Genomic DNA, 13,132 nt, shown 5'->3' with positions numbered 1-13,132 from the left:
TCAATACTTGATAGAGTGCCATATATAGAATAAGAAAAAAAATGGGTAAATTCACAAAAGAACCCAGTAAACAAGATGCTACCATCCCATAAATAGTAAGTTGCAAATGTTAAGATGTAAAAGTGGTTTTAACCTACAGACAGGTAAATTTAAATACTAAACAGAGTCAGCATTGGTGAACATGGGAAACCAACAATAGGGTACCACTGTTTCTGGGAATATAAACTGTGTGATCTCTTAAAAAAATGTTTTTAAATTACTGTTGTTTGTGTTGGGTGGGTAGAGATCAGAGGACAGCCTTGAGGAATTTCACTGGTTCTGGTGCAGTATCTCTGAGGGCAACTGAGTGCTAAATATCAACTTTAAATGTATATGCTGCTTAATTCAACAAACTTGCTTTCACAAATTTATTCTGCAAAAACAAGTACCCTAATTCTTGGACTTTTAAAATTGTATTTACCATGGGGGGAGGGCATATTTCCCAGGACACAGGGGAAAGTTAGAAAACTTACTAGAATCTGCTCCCATGCCCTGCCCACTTCCATGGGTTCCAGGGATGTAAATGTACACATGGGTGGTCAGGCTTGCCCATCAAATGCTGGACCTGCTGGGCCATTTGCCAGCTCTTTCCCTTTGTTTAATTTTGTTTTGTTTTTGAGGCAGGGTCTCACTGTGTAGCCCTGGCTGTCTATGAACTTGCTATATAAAGACCATGCCAGCCTCAAACTCACAGAGATCCACCTGCCTCTGTGCTGGATTTAAGGTATGCACCACTATAACCAATTTGTCTTTTCAAACTGAGTTTTTATATAGCCCAGACCTTGAATTTACTGGATAGCCTAGGCTGGATTAATCCCCTCCACAATCTCTACAGCCTCCTACTGAGTGCTGGGATTATAGATACACACCATCATTCCCAATTTAAAAAGTTCTTTTTATTTCTGCCAGCCTCTGCCTCCTGAGTGCTGGGAGTAAAGTCATGTGCCACCACTGCTTAGCCTGAGAGTTCTTACAATAGCAAAAGGTACCCATATATTCTAAAGGTCCATCAGTGGGGGGAAGGCTAACAGCCAGAGACTTTACTGCAGAACAGTATGCGTGCACAGGTCTCTGTGACTTCAGTTCACTGAGTGTGCTGGTGTCAGGTGACTCTTGCTACAAACAATAGATTGCTAACTCAAATCTCAGAATGCATCCGTAATGCGTCAGAATGGAATCCGTAAGGCTGAGCGCAGCGACTTCAGAAACTCCTGAGGACTCGGGTTCTTTCTGCCTTTTCCTCTGCCATTCCCTCATTGCTTTTCCCCAGCAGCATACTGGATAAATGCCCGACTGGTTCATTCACCATCTTGAGACAGATGCAAAAGTCCCTGACATCAAATCCTGACAAAGCAGCCTCGGGGGCACTGTGGGTTCCGGTATATCTTTTATTAGAGCAGGAAGCTTTTCCCCCATCAGACCTTCTGTCAAACAGCCCCAGCCTAAACCAATTATGAGCTAGAGCAATGCAGCCACACGGATGAGTCACACTGACCGTGGGCCCCTCATTGCAGAAAGCAATTATCCAGGAGAAGGACACAGATAACACAGATAAATGAACACTGCCAAGCTACCGCTGGAGGCCAGGAGGTGTCTGCTCAGCGCACGCCCCTAGATATTGACGCGAGTCAACAGGGAGCAGGATCGAGTGTGGGAAGAGGTTATTTCCCGGCATGCACATCTCAGTATTGCTCCTTTTTACAATTTTGTGTTGCATTTAAATATGGCTTATTCTTTCTAATGCTACTCTCAATTGGAATATCAACAATACATGAATCAACACATGATTAAGGAACTCAATGTAGAATAAGACCAAATCACTCCTGACCACTGCCAGTCCTTCAATCCTCCCTCAACAGCCGCCTTGTTCTGATGCTGCAGTGAGAGTTCCCGCATAAGCGGCGTGACTGACCACACTTGTAGATGTTTTTCTATTTAAGTGCTAATTGCTCTGCATCCTTTCCCTACTTGATGGTCTCAGTGGTTTCCCTCAGCCTTCACCGTGTGAATCATGGCTTTAATTTGCATTTCCCTGATGATTAATGAGATGGCCCACCTTCTCTCATGGATCTGACTATAAAATACCCTTGTACAGAAGGATCCTGTTGCAGTACTGTGTCCAGTGTTTTTTGTACTGTACATCCTTTCTAATAAATTTAAAAGACATTTAAATGTGCTGCAAGATAACAGACCAAATCTTAACTATTAAAGATTTATTTTATGTGTGTCTTGCCCACATGTATCTATGTGTACCATGTGTGTACTGCTGCCCTTGGAGGTCAAAAGGAGGTGTCAGACTCCCTGGAGCTGAACTTACTCATGGCTGTGAACCACTACATGTATACTAGGGATTGAACAAGTGCTCTTAACTCTCCCGCCTCTCCTACTCTTTGAATAACCTTCCATTCTCTTCATAATGCCTTTTTCAAAGTGTTTTTTAATTTTATGCATGAGTCTCTATTGTGCATAATCAGAAATAATAAATAATAAAAAATTTAAAGTCAAAATCAAATTAATTTTTTCCATTATGGTTAGCGTTGTTGTTTTGTACATGTATGTATCTTTGTGTGGTGAATGCACAGCACGGCACATGTGCAGAGGTCAGAGGTCAACCGTGGATGTTGGCCCTTGTCGTCCATCTCGTTTGGGGCAGCCTTTGTATTGTGTAAAGCAAGCTGGCCTACACACCTCTAGGATTCTCCTTTCTCCATATGCAAGCTCCTGAAGAGCCCTGAGCTGACAGACCATGGCCCTCGATTGTGCCTGGCTGTGCATGAGCTCTGAGGACACACTCAGGTCCACGTCACACCGGTGGGTCACTTTACCTGTGGAGCAATCTGCCCAGACACTGCTTTTATTTTTTTAAGTAACTGTTTTTGTTTTGTTTATTGGGACAGGGTTTCTCTGTGTATCCCTGGCTGTCCTGGAGATCACTCTGTAGACCAGGCTGGCCTCAAACACACAGAGATCCTCTTGTACCCGGCTCCTGAGTGCTGGGACTGAAGACATGTGTTATGTTACTACTTCTCTTCTCTCCTCTCCTTTTCTGTTTTTGTGAGTGGGTGCTGAGACCCACGCTCAAGTCCTTGCGGAGCAGTACATACTCTTAGTCACTGAGACATCTCTCCAGCCCAAAAATAACTATGAATTATTCTTTATTAGGTGACTAATACAATGTGATAGGCAATCACACATTTGAAACAAAGATAAGGTAACTGCTTTTATAAATCCTGCTCATGACTCACAGTCAGAGACACCATGCTGTCTCCCGAAATCTTCAATGTTTAACCTTTTACATTCAGATCAAGAGTCTGTCTTAGAATTATTTATATATATATATATGAAGTAGATAGTGGGTGTCAAAAAGAAAAGTACAGTTAAGCATATGTGTTACTTTAATTTGTAACAATATTCAAAGTGCCTGTACTAGCTTTTGCTATTGCTAGCAATATCTAAGTTTCCATTTTTAAAAGCAAATGCCTGCCTTTATCTATTATAAAACTATCTAAAGTTTGAATATGATTATTAAATGATTGAAATAAATAAATAAATAAATAAATAAATAAATAGGATGTTCTTTCCTGATTTTCTTTTCTTCCTGCTGCCTATGAGACTCTGGCTGACACTATGTGAATCTAGATGCTAATCTGGGAAGAACTGAAGTCATGCAGCACTGAGTCTGACCTTCCTGATCTAGAACTCAGCATCTTCTCTCTTTTCTCCTCTCCTTTATTTAAGACACGGTCTCACTATATTGCCTGGCTAGCTGGCCTGGAACTCTCTGTGTAGACCAGGCTGGCCAGGAAAAAATGGCTCCCATGTCATTTACAGTCAAACTGGTCATTCCTAAGAGACAAGGACATTGCTGACTTTCTTATGTTAATCTTGTATTAAAATTATTGAACTTGTTTTCTACCTAGAGGTTTTCAGTCCATCTGCTTCGACTGTCCTGCATGTGTGTGTATGCGAGGTCCTGAGATGCCCATCCTGGTCTGTGACAACTGACAGCACCTACTCCATCTTCTCAGTCTAAAGCAGCTGACTCCAGAGCACTCTCAGCTTACTCGTGTTTAATCTTCATGCTAAAAGTGCCTATTTACTTATGAACTGTACATGTTTTTTCATGGAATTCCACATGTAAGGAAACTATTCTTACTACATATTGAAGCCCACCTGCTTTTTGTAAATTTTCAGTTGTTCTTCAAAATGGGCACAGAAACAGTCGACTGTCTCCTTCTCACCTGCAAAAAAGCAAAGCAGAATCCATTTCTCCTTCCAGTGCTGTGCAGATGACTGCCTCCTCCAGCTTTTTTTTTTTAAGATTTATTTATTTTATATATGTGAGTACACTATCTTCAGACACCAGAGAAGGGCATCAGATCTCATTACAGGTGGTTGTGAGCCACCATGTGGTTACTGGGAATTGAAGTGCTCTGAAAGAGCAGTTAGTGCTCTTAACCTCTGAGCCTTCTCTTCAGCCCCACCTACTCCACCTTTATTCTTACTTTTTATTTATTTTTCGAGACAGAGTTTCTCTGTGTTGCACTGGCTGTCCTGGAGCTCACTCTGTAGATCAGAGATTCACAGGCCTCTGCCTCCCGAGTGCTGGGATCAAGGGCATACACTACCACGGCAGGGCTTAGTCTTACTTTTTAATAATTCAGTAACGGTTTAAAGCACTTCAAATTAAGATTTCTTTTTTTCCAATTAGACTGAGCTAAAATATATCCGGAAGTACCAACTGTGAAATTATAAACGCACACACAGGCACATGCACGGATGCACATGTACACATGCGCATACACTCACACACACTCTAGTTTTCAGTAAAGATTTTGTGTGATTTATAATAAGAAAATGTTATTTTGATACTAAAGTTAAAATAGTCTAAAAAATATTAAATATTTCAATGACAACAATGCCCCCCTCCCCGCTGATTCCCTGTGTACTGCTGTCTAGTTAACACACTCCCTGCTTCTACAGACACTGGCTACATTCGTCCCTTCCCAGAGTGAAATGTTCTAGAAGGTAAAAGCATCAAAGCACCAGCAGCTCAGTATCTGTGAGGTGAGGTGCTTTATTGCTAGCTGAGAAACTGCGACATCCGGTAAAGTCCTCAGTCCTGAGGCTACCACCTCACCTCTGTCACCTGTGAGGACACACCACAGTGGGAGGGTTGGCTTTTGTTGTGCAGTTTTTAGTACAGGGATTGAACAGGGCTTCCAGCTGGCTGGTCAGCAAACCATTCCTCAGTCACATCCCAGCCCTGAGAGTTATTGTTTTAAATGAAACAAATTTATACCTATCTGGCACCTGATTTTTATTTAAAAATTCCCATGGAAACCTTCACTTGCAAACCAAATAACTGATGTGCGTACTTTTGTCTAGTCGAGGTCTTGGATTATAGCGATACCCAACCTGGCTCCAAAAGACGGGCACGGAGCCTCGAGTTTGAATAAACGACAGAGTATGATTATGAACATGAATTAACTGCTCAGTCTCCACATAATTTGCAACATTTCCATTTTTATCCACTCCTCTTCGTTTATACCGCATTCCTGGAAGAAAATTAAACGGAAAGCAGCAACAGTTATAAAAAACATGTTCAGTTTGGCTTGGTACTGGAGCACACACTTGATATTTCAATGTTCTGCAGGCTGTGGCAAGAGAACTACAAGTTCAAAGCCAGCCTGGGCTACATAGCAAAGCTCTCAACAAAACTATCTGATTAGGTTGTGCTTCCTAATGACGAAGCTACAGGAAAACCTGGGAAGCCTACACACACTGACAGACAAACAACAACATGGCCAGGATCACAGCTGTACCCACCACTGCTAAGTTGAGGCCTCTGAATGAAAGACAACAGTTTTCCCAAAGGGGCTAGTTAGCACTCTGAAAGGATTTATCACTGTGACACAGGCTTTTACTTGGAACACTGTCCTCAGACACATCCCAAGTGATTTTCTTATCGTCTGTATGCATGCTGCCTGCTCTGTCTGACTCGCTAAGCCTCCCCTCTCCTCCACAGCAGAGAGCAGTCTCTAATTGCACCCCAGTCTTTGGAGTTTGCAGCTAACTGTGCTTTCCAGTCCATGCCTGTCACCTGCATTTCAGCACATCTGCGGCTCCTCCACGCCTGCCTGCAGTTCATTTGCATGCTCTTACTTACCTGCTCTGTGCCTACTCCTGCGAGATATAAGAGCCACTAGAAATCGCGGGTGAATGTCATCTACACAAGTGGCCTCCTGAGGGGGCGTCTCTGGGCTGCTCTTGTCATCATCAGATGGCTCGTAATTAACCACCAGTTCTTCAATCTGCACAAAACCCTGGATAATGGGGATGATCCAGAAGTCCACGTCCGGAGTCTAGGATGGGAACAGCATCATTATTTGTATTCCGCACAGCACTGCTACTTAGACCCAAACAACAGTGAGCAGATTGCTTCCAGCCTGCCACAGCACAAGCCCTTCCTTAGCCCCATGTTCTACTCACAGGATGTCAGGGGAGGATGAGGACTACAGGCCTTCCCTTTCCTTTACCATGATTTCCTCCAGACTTGACTGACAGGGAACACAGCCTGAGTGCCAGGTTGTTCCACACAAACGCAAACTCCACCACCTGACAGAGTGGCTCACCCCCCTCACTATGCCTCAATGTCCTCCTCTGTGAAATGGGACTACTACTGCCTCATAAGGCTGTAGTGTAAAGTGAAGCTCACTGCCTGCCATGGAGTAGTTAACAATGATGCTCTTATAACTGTTCCTTTTGGTATAGGAAAGCACAGCTTTAAAGTTGATTTTCAAACTTCAACTGCATTTGCCTATAACAAAATGCAATCAATCCCGATCGTCCATGACAAAACAGTTTACTACTTAAAAATAATAAATAAAAACCCCACTTTTTATTATTATGTCTATGTGCCTGCTTGTCTGTATGTGCACCAGGTGTGTACAGTGCCTGCAAAGACCAGAAGAGGGCGTCAGATCCCCTGAAACCGGAGTGACGAGGGAGGTGCTGAGAACCAGACCCAGATCCTCCCCAAGAGCACCCAACGCTTGGACCTGTGTAACCATCTTCTCCAGCCTCTTCTTACTTTGAGGCAGAGCTTCCTCTACAGCTCAGACAGGCTTGGAATGGTAGGTGGTGCCTTTGCCTCAGCACTCAGGTACGGGCTGGCAGACACATGCTACCTCCGCCTCCACATAGTTGGCAGCAGGCACACGCTACCATGCCCCATTGTTGCTGTCATTTGTAGGGCTGGGAATCAAACCCAGAGCCCCAGGCATGCCAAGGAAATGTTCTGCAGCTGAGCCCTGTCTCGGCCCAGCTTTACTTCACAAGCTACTTTAGGGAGACACTTTCCTCACCAGTCTAAAATTCAAATAGTAAATGAACAGCAGAGAGTGTTTCCACAAATGTCTCATTTTAAATGTCATCTAACTAATTAGGAGAGTCCTGTTCAGAGATTCTTCTGTTCCTCTAAACTAAACACATTCAGACTTTAAACCAAGCACTGAGAGGAAGAAACACAGTGGAAAGTTCAATGTCGTCCTTAGCTACATAACAAGTTTGAAACTACACTGAGCTACATCAGATCCTGTCTGGAAACAGCAGAGTAAGGCTGGGGAGAAGCTGGGTCTAAAGCACTTCTGTGCTAAAGCCAAGCCAGGCATGGGCACTGCTTTCTGACCCAGTGCTGGTAGGTGGGGGTAGGTGGATCCCTGGGGCTCATTGCTAGGCTAGCCCAGCCTATTTGGTGAGCTCCAGGCCAGTGAGAGAACATGTTTCTAAATAAACCAGGTGCCTGAGACACAACATCTGAGGTTGCCTTCTGACATCCACAGATACACACACAAATGTGCACTCATGCACACATGTGTGTATGTGCACACACACGCGTGCACATACACACACAGTGTACTTTGAGAAAGGGTCTCCCTGAGTAGCCCAGGTTGTCCTGTCTCAGCTTCTAGAGTGTGGGATTACAGACATGTGCTATCACATCCCTCCTTCAGCATCAGTTCCAAATCCATCTGTCCTCTGTACTGTGCACTGTGGGTCCCACCCTGTCCTCTGTACTGTGCACTGTGGGTCCCACCCTGTCCTCTGTGCTGTGCACTGTGGGTCCCACCCTGTCCTCTGTGCTGTGCACTGTGGGTCTCATTAATTTCACAGCTTAGCTTTGCTTTTTCTGTAAACCAGACCTTCAGAAGGCTAGTGATGGTAACAATTAGGTAAAGGGTTGGCCTAGTTTATTATTTTACTAATATTCTTACTACTTATAATTTTGTTCTAGCAATAAATCCAAGTTCTTGACAAGAACATAGAAACATTTGCCATATTATCCCGTCATCAGCTTTAACAGTAATGTGAAAGTGTCTGACAAAAGCTCACCAAACACTGGAATGTCATCATGAAGACAAATATTCATTATAAACACCCTTATCTGACTCTTGTCACTGAGTTTTGAGGGTCACAGCACGGTTAGTTTCAGAAAGCTAAGAACAACCCATGCCTCAGCTTCAATAGAGACATGGTAGGTATCTGGCTAGGATCTCAGTAACTGCTATGAACCATCTGTAAAGGGGGAAGGGAGGAAGGGGGAAGGGAAAATAGCTGAAAGCTAAGAAAACTGGCAGATGACCCCACTCCATTACTTCTGTCCAGTCTCAGTGTCTAAACACATAGCACACAGGAGCCCTGAGCCATAATTCTCCAACACGTGTAATAGGATCTGATGGCTAATCTCCAGTCACCTTGGCTGGACTCAGAATCGCCTAGAAGAAGAGTCAAACCTCTGTGTGTGTTTCTAGAACTAACTGCACATGAGTGGGATCATCCCACCATCTGAGGCCCAGACAGCGTAAAGGGGGAAAAGTGAATGTCCGTATCCCAGTCTCTCTATTGCCTGGGCTACCATGGCAAGATGCTTTCCCTGACAGGACAATGCTCTGAAATCAGCAGCCATAATAAACCTTTCTTCCCTTAACCTGTCCATCTCAGACATCCTTATCACATGACAAAAAGTCACTATGCTCAAGTACTTCTGCACAAAGAAAATGAAGAAAGTAACCATCACTCCAGAAAGAAACAGGCAAAATGGCTCAGAGGGCAAAAGCAACTGCCAAGAAAGCCTGACCACCTGACTTCAATCCCTGCCTGCCACAGTGAAGAGACCCAACCCCAAACGTGGTCCTCTGACCTGTCAGCGTGCATCCACTCACACACGCATGGTACACGTGCATGCGCAGGTACCAGACACTCCATGCTGTCCGTCTGTCATGCCACCACCCTATAGTTTGTAACCACTTCAGTACTAGTCAGGCCTTAAAGATCCATCTGCTCCGAGCCCCCGGAGATAAACCAAAGTGCTGTCATTACAGAAAACTAGGCTTCTGCATTTCCAATGGAGGTAAGAAAAAAAAAAAAAAGATCTTTACAGGAACTCTATGGACATGACTGGTTCCTTGGGCTTATTAGTGCCCCCACTCCTCCTTTTCTGATGGTAGATCCTGCTATATAGCCTAGCATGGAGTTGACCATACTTATAGAGCCCAGAGGACCTGGCACTGTGATACATCCCTTGCTTTGGCCTGGGATTACAGGTGAATGACACCACATTCATCTAAACAAGTGCTGAGGAGATCGGCTGTGGGACTATAAGCTACCTGAAGGCAACACCTTCATCTCCTTTAGTTAAATGAGTCTCTTCCATGGGAGAATCTCCTAATAAAGTCTCAAAATCACCTTCATCAGTCACATTTGCTCAACAGCTGCAACTACCATGTTTTAAAAGCATCTACTCACACCAATCTCAGAGAGGTCTTGGATCATGTACTTATTCCAGAAAAATCGATCATCAACCTAGAAAGGTAGAGGGAAAGATCAGCTCAGGAACACTTCAGTTCCCTATAAAAGGCAAACAGGCACTGGTCAGGAGCCAAGACTGCCCTGTGCCGTGAGCATACCTTCTGCCACAGGGGGCGGCCATCCTTCTCCCCAGTGCTCTGCCTCTGCACTGAGTTGGTTAGGTCATAGGTCAAGCTATAATAGAAGGACTCTGAGTCCATGAACATCTTCAGCAACTCCTCAAGCAAACGCCTCTCCAGTTTCTCCTTTTCTTTACTTTCTTTAACCTGTAAGAAAGCAATCTGTAAGTACAGGAGTCAGACGTAAAGTTAAGAAATGGTGCGACACTTCAAGTAAGGACAATCCTCAAAACACAGTCTTCTGATACATAAAAAGAAAAAAAAAAGGTTTGAGATAGATTTATTTGCCCTCAACTTCTGACTAATCAATGATGGATTCAAAGCCCATGCCAACCAAACTCTTACTTTCTTTTTGTTGGGAGCAGACACATTGGATTTGATATTTGTGAATGTCTTCAGTAGAAACTTGGAGTCATCAGGAGATGGTACAATCTTCTCAGGCTTGTTAATTCCAAAATGATGCTTCTTGCAGAGCTAAATAATGTTTTAAAAGGATGATTCATTATTAATTATTATCTGCGTTGAATGTTCAAGTATGAGTACAGAAGTGAACGTTACTGCTTGGGCATTTGGGTTAAAAGTAGACCCTAAGAATTAGTGAAACGACTAAGCAGGCAGAATACAGTAATGATTTCAATAATTAGAAACTGCACTACAAATAATACACAATACAGGCAAGGGTGTACTTAGGTTTGGTTAAAGGCAGCAAACCCAGGTTCAGAGCATAGCTTACTCTTATCTAACACGTCCAAGGGATACAATGTTCTGTTCTAGCCGAGGTTATTAATGCTTTGAAAACTGGCATCTAAGAAGAAAATATTCCAAAATACACACCGGCTATGCCTCAAGGTCATTACAAACATCTGTAACTACCTGAGTGTTTTGGTTGAGAAAATGCCCTGAGTCTGCTCTACTGGGAATCTTAGAAGCTGGACCTTTCAACAGTCTCTCCTCCTATCTTTACACACAATAATGAAATCAGTAAACAACATGGTTTGGGTCCAGACCTTGGTTAAGTTTAAAGAGCAGTAATTAGGGGAGATGTACCACACACACACACACACACACACACACACACACACACACACACACACAGTGCAATCCAACTGGCACAGGAAGGAGGAAGGTAACATGAATATGGATGTGTTGAAGCAAGAACAGGTACACGAATGATAGCTAGTGAGACAATTAAATGTTTTATTTTATAAGCTGCCTTACTCATGGAGATCAACAGGTCAACAGAACAGTAGCTAAGACAACTATCTTTGTTCTTATTTCCTCCATCTGCTTTGTGTCTACTATCCCTTAGCTTCTTATCAGAAAAGCATAACACTCTAAGAGCTGAACATTTATTTTTGAAATTTATTAAAATTTCATTTCCTAAGGACTGGAAAAATGATTCATCTGTTAATTGCATTGCCAAAGGACCCAGATTTAATTCCAGGCACCTACATGGCTGTTGGACACTCCTGTCCCAGAGGACCCAACACCTTCTTCCAGTCTCCAAGGGCACCACACATTCATATGGAACACAGAATACAAGCAGGCCAAGCAGCCACACACAGAAACCGCCAATTAAAAGGAGTGCATTTATAAGCTATGCCCTGAGAATACATAGCAGCCATCATTTACTAGTTGGCATAAATATTTACTTATGAGTTTTCAGTATAAATACTCATCTGGTTCTTTAGGAAATACTAATGTCTTGTGGGATAAGGCTTTAGATTCAGTTAGGGACATAGATAACTACATGGAATAAACTTTCTGATATGGTTTGAGAAGAGAAATGCCCATTAGCTCATGTATTTGAGCTTAGTCCCAATTGGTGGCACTGCTTGGGAAGGTTCTGGAAGCTCTGGGAGGTGGAGACTACTGGATGAAATATGCCACTGAGGTGGGCCTTGAGGTTTTATAGCCTTGCCCCATTCCTGCTTGCACTCTCGTGCTCAAGCGCTCGCACTCGTTCTCTCTCTCTCTCTCTCTCTCTCTCTCTCTCTCTCTCTCTCTCTCTCTCTCTCTCTCTCTCTCTGGCTCTCTCTCTCTCTTTTTTCCCCCAACCCCTGACTCACTCTCTTGGGTGAGGATGAGAATGAGATGAGAGGGTTGGGGACTTAGCTCAGTGGTAGAGCGCTTGCCTAGCAAGCAAAAGGCCCTGGGTTCGGTCCCCAGCACCGAAAAAAGAAAAGAAAAAAGGAAAAAAAAGAAAGAAAAAAAGAGAATGAGATCAGTCTTTCCTTGCACCTGCTAAAATACTTTACCTGTCAGTTGCTATACCTTCCCTGACATGATGGATTATGGCTCAGAAACCATAGCCAACTATCAAACCTGTTCTAATTTGCTTGCTTTATAGTATTTTATTACAGCAATAGAAAAACCAACTAATATACTGTGTGTGTGTGTGTGTGTGTGTGTGTGTGTGTGTGTGTGTGTGTGTGTGTGTTTTCTGAGGGTAGGGGTGACAGAGAGACAGACAGTCAGACTCGCTCACTCCCTATGCATCCCTGGCTTGTCTGTTATTTGTTATATAGATTAAGCTGGACTTGAATTCACAGAGACCCACCTGCTCCTGCCTCTCAAGTGCTGGGATTAAAGGTGTATGCCACCATGTCTGGCTAATACACTTTTTTTCTAATACATTTTTAATATTACATGCAAGTCTGTGCACAAAACCAACTAAAAACAGAACTGTAAAAAGTATGGATAAAAACATTCAGATAAGAATTACAGATCTGTGGAACAAAGCATAAACTCACTGAACTACCTTAACCAAAGCTCATGCTGATGAATATTCTAGAAGCTTCTATATAATTACTTTTAGAAAGGACAAGTATAGATTACTATACTTGTTATACTGAGCTAAAAGTCAGCCCTATCAGAAAATAGTGATAAGAAAAATGATTTCTTGGAACCCTTCCAGTCAAAGTATTTTGTTTGGACATGATCCTCAGATGTAGACACTAGGGTCATCTTCCTTTTCCAGCAGACTATAAGCTCTCTAAAGTGTATGAGAGGCCCTTATTACAACTTTGATTATTTTTTAAAATTTTCACTACCATAATCTCCCACAGTTTTTTTTTATTCTTCTTACAAGTTATACTTCACAA

General features: G+C 43.1%; 1 protein-coding gene across 5 annotated transcripts in view; it reads right to left on the bottom strand.

The window, feature by feature from the left end:
- The window catches only part of Inpp5f (inositol polyphosphate-5-phosphatase F), a 79,791-nt gene that overhangs the window by 22,141 nt on the left and 44,518 nt on the right, over window positions 1–13,132 (bottom strand). For 3 of the 5 annotated variants that reach the window (NM_001107554.1, XM_039078467.2, XM_008759882.4), the window contains 6 exon segments: window positions 4,213–4,280; window positions 5,418–5,597; window positions 6,209–6,404; window positions 9,847–9,903; window positions 10,008–10,175; window positions 10,374–10,502. In NM_001107554.1, the coding sequence (NP_001101024.2) occupies window positions 4,213–4,280; window positions 5,418–5,597; window positions 6,209–6,404; window positions 9,847–9,903; window positions 10,008–10,175; window positions 10,374–10,502 (798 nt within the window). 5 annotated transcript variants of the gene reach the window in all.

Source organism: Rattus norvegicus, chromosome 1 (genome assembly GCF_036323735.1).
Source record: "Rattus norvegicus strain BN/NHsdMcwi chromosome 1, GRCr8, whole genome shotgun sequence".
Lineage (NCBI taxonomy): Eukaryota > Metazoa > Chordata > Mammalia > Rodentia > Muridae > Rattus > Rattus norvegicus.
This window is presented reverse-complemented; position numbering and strand designations above follow the sequence as displayed.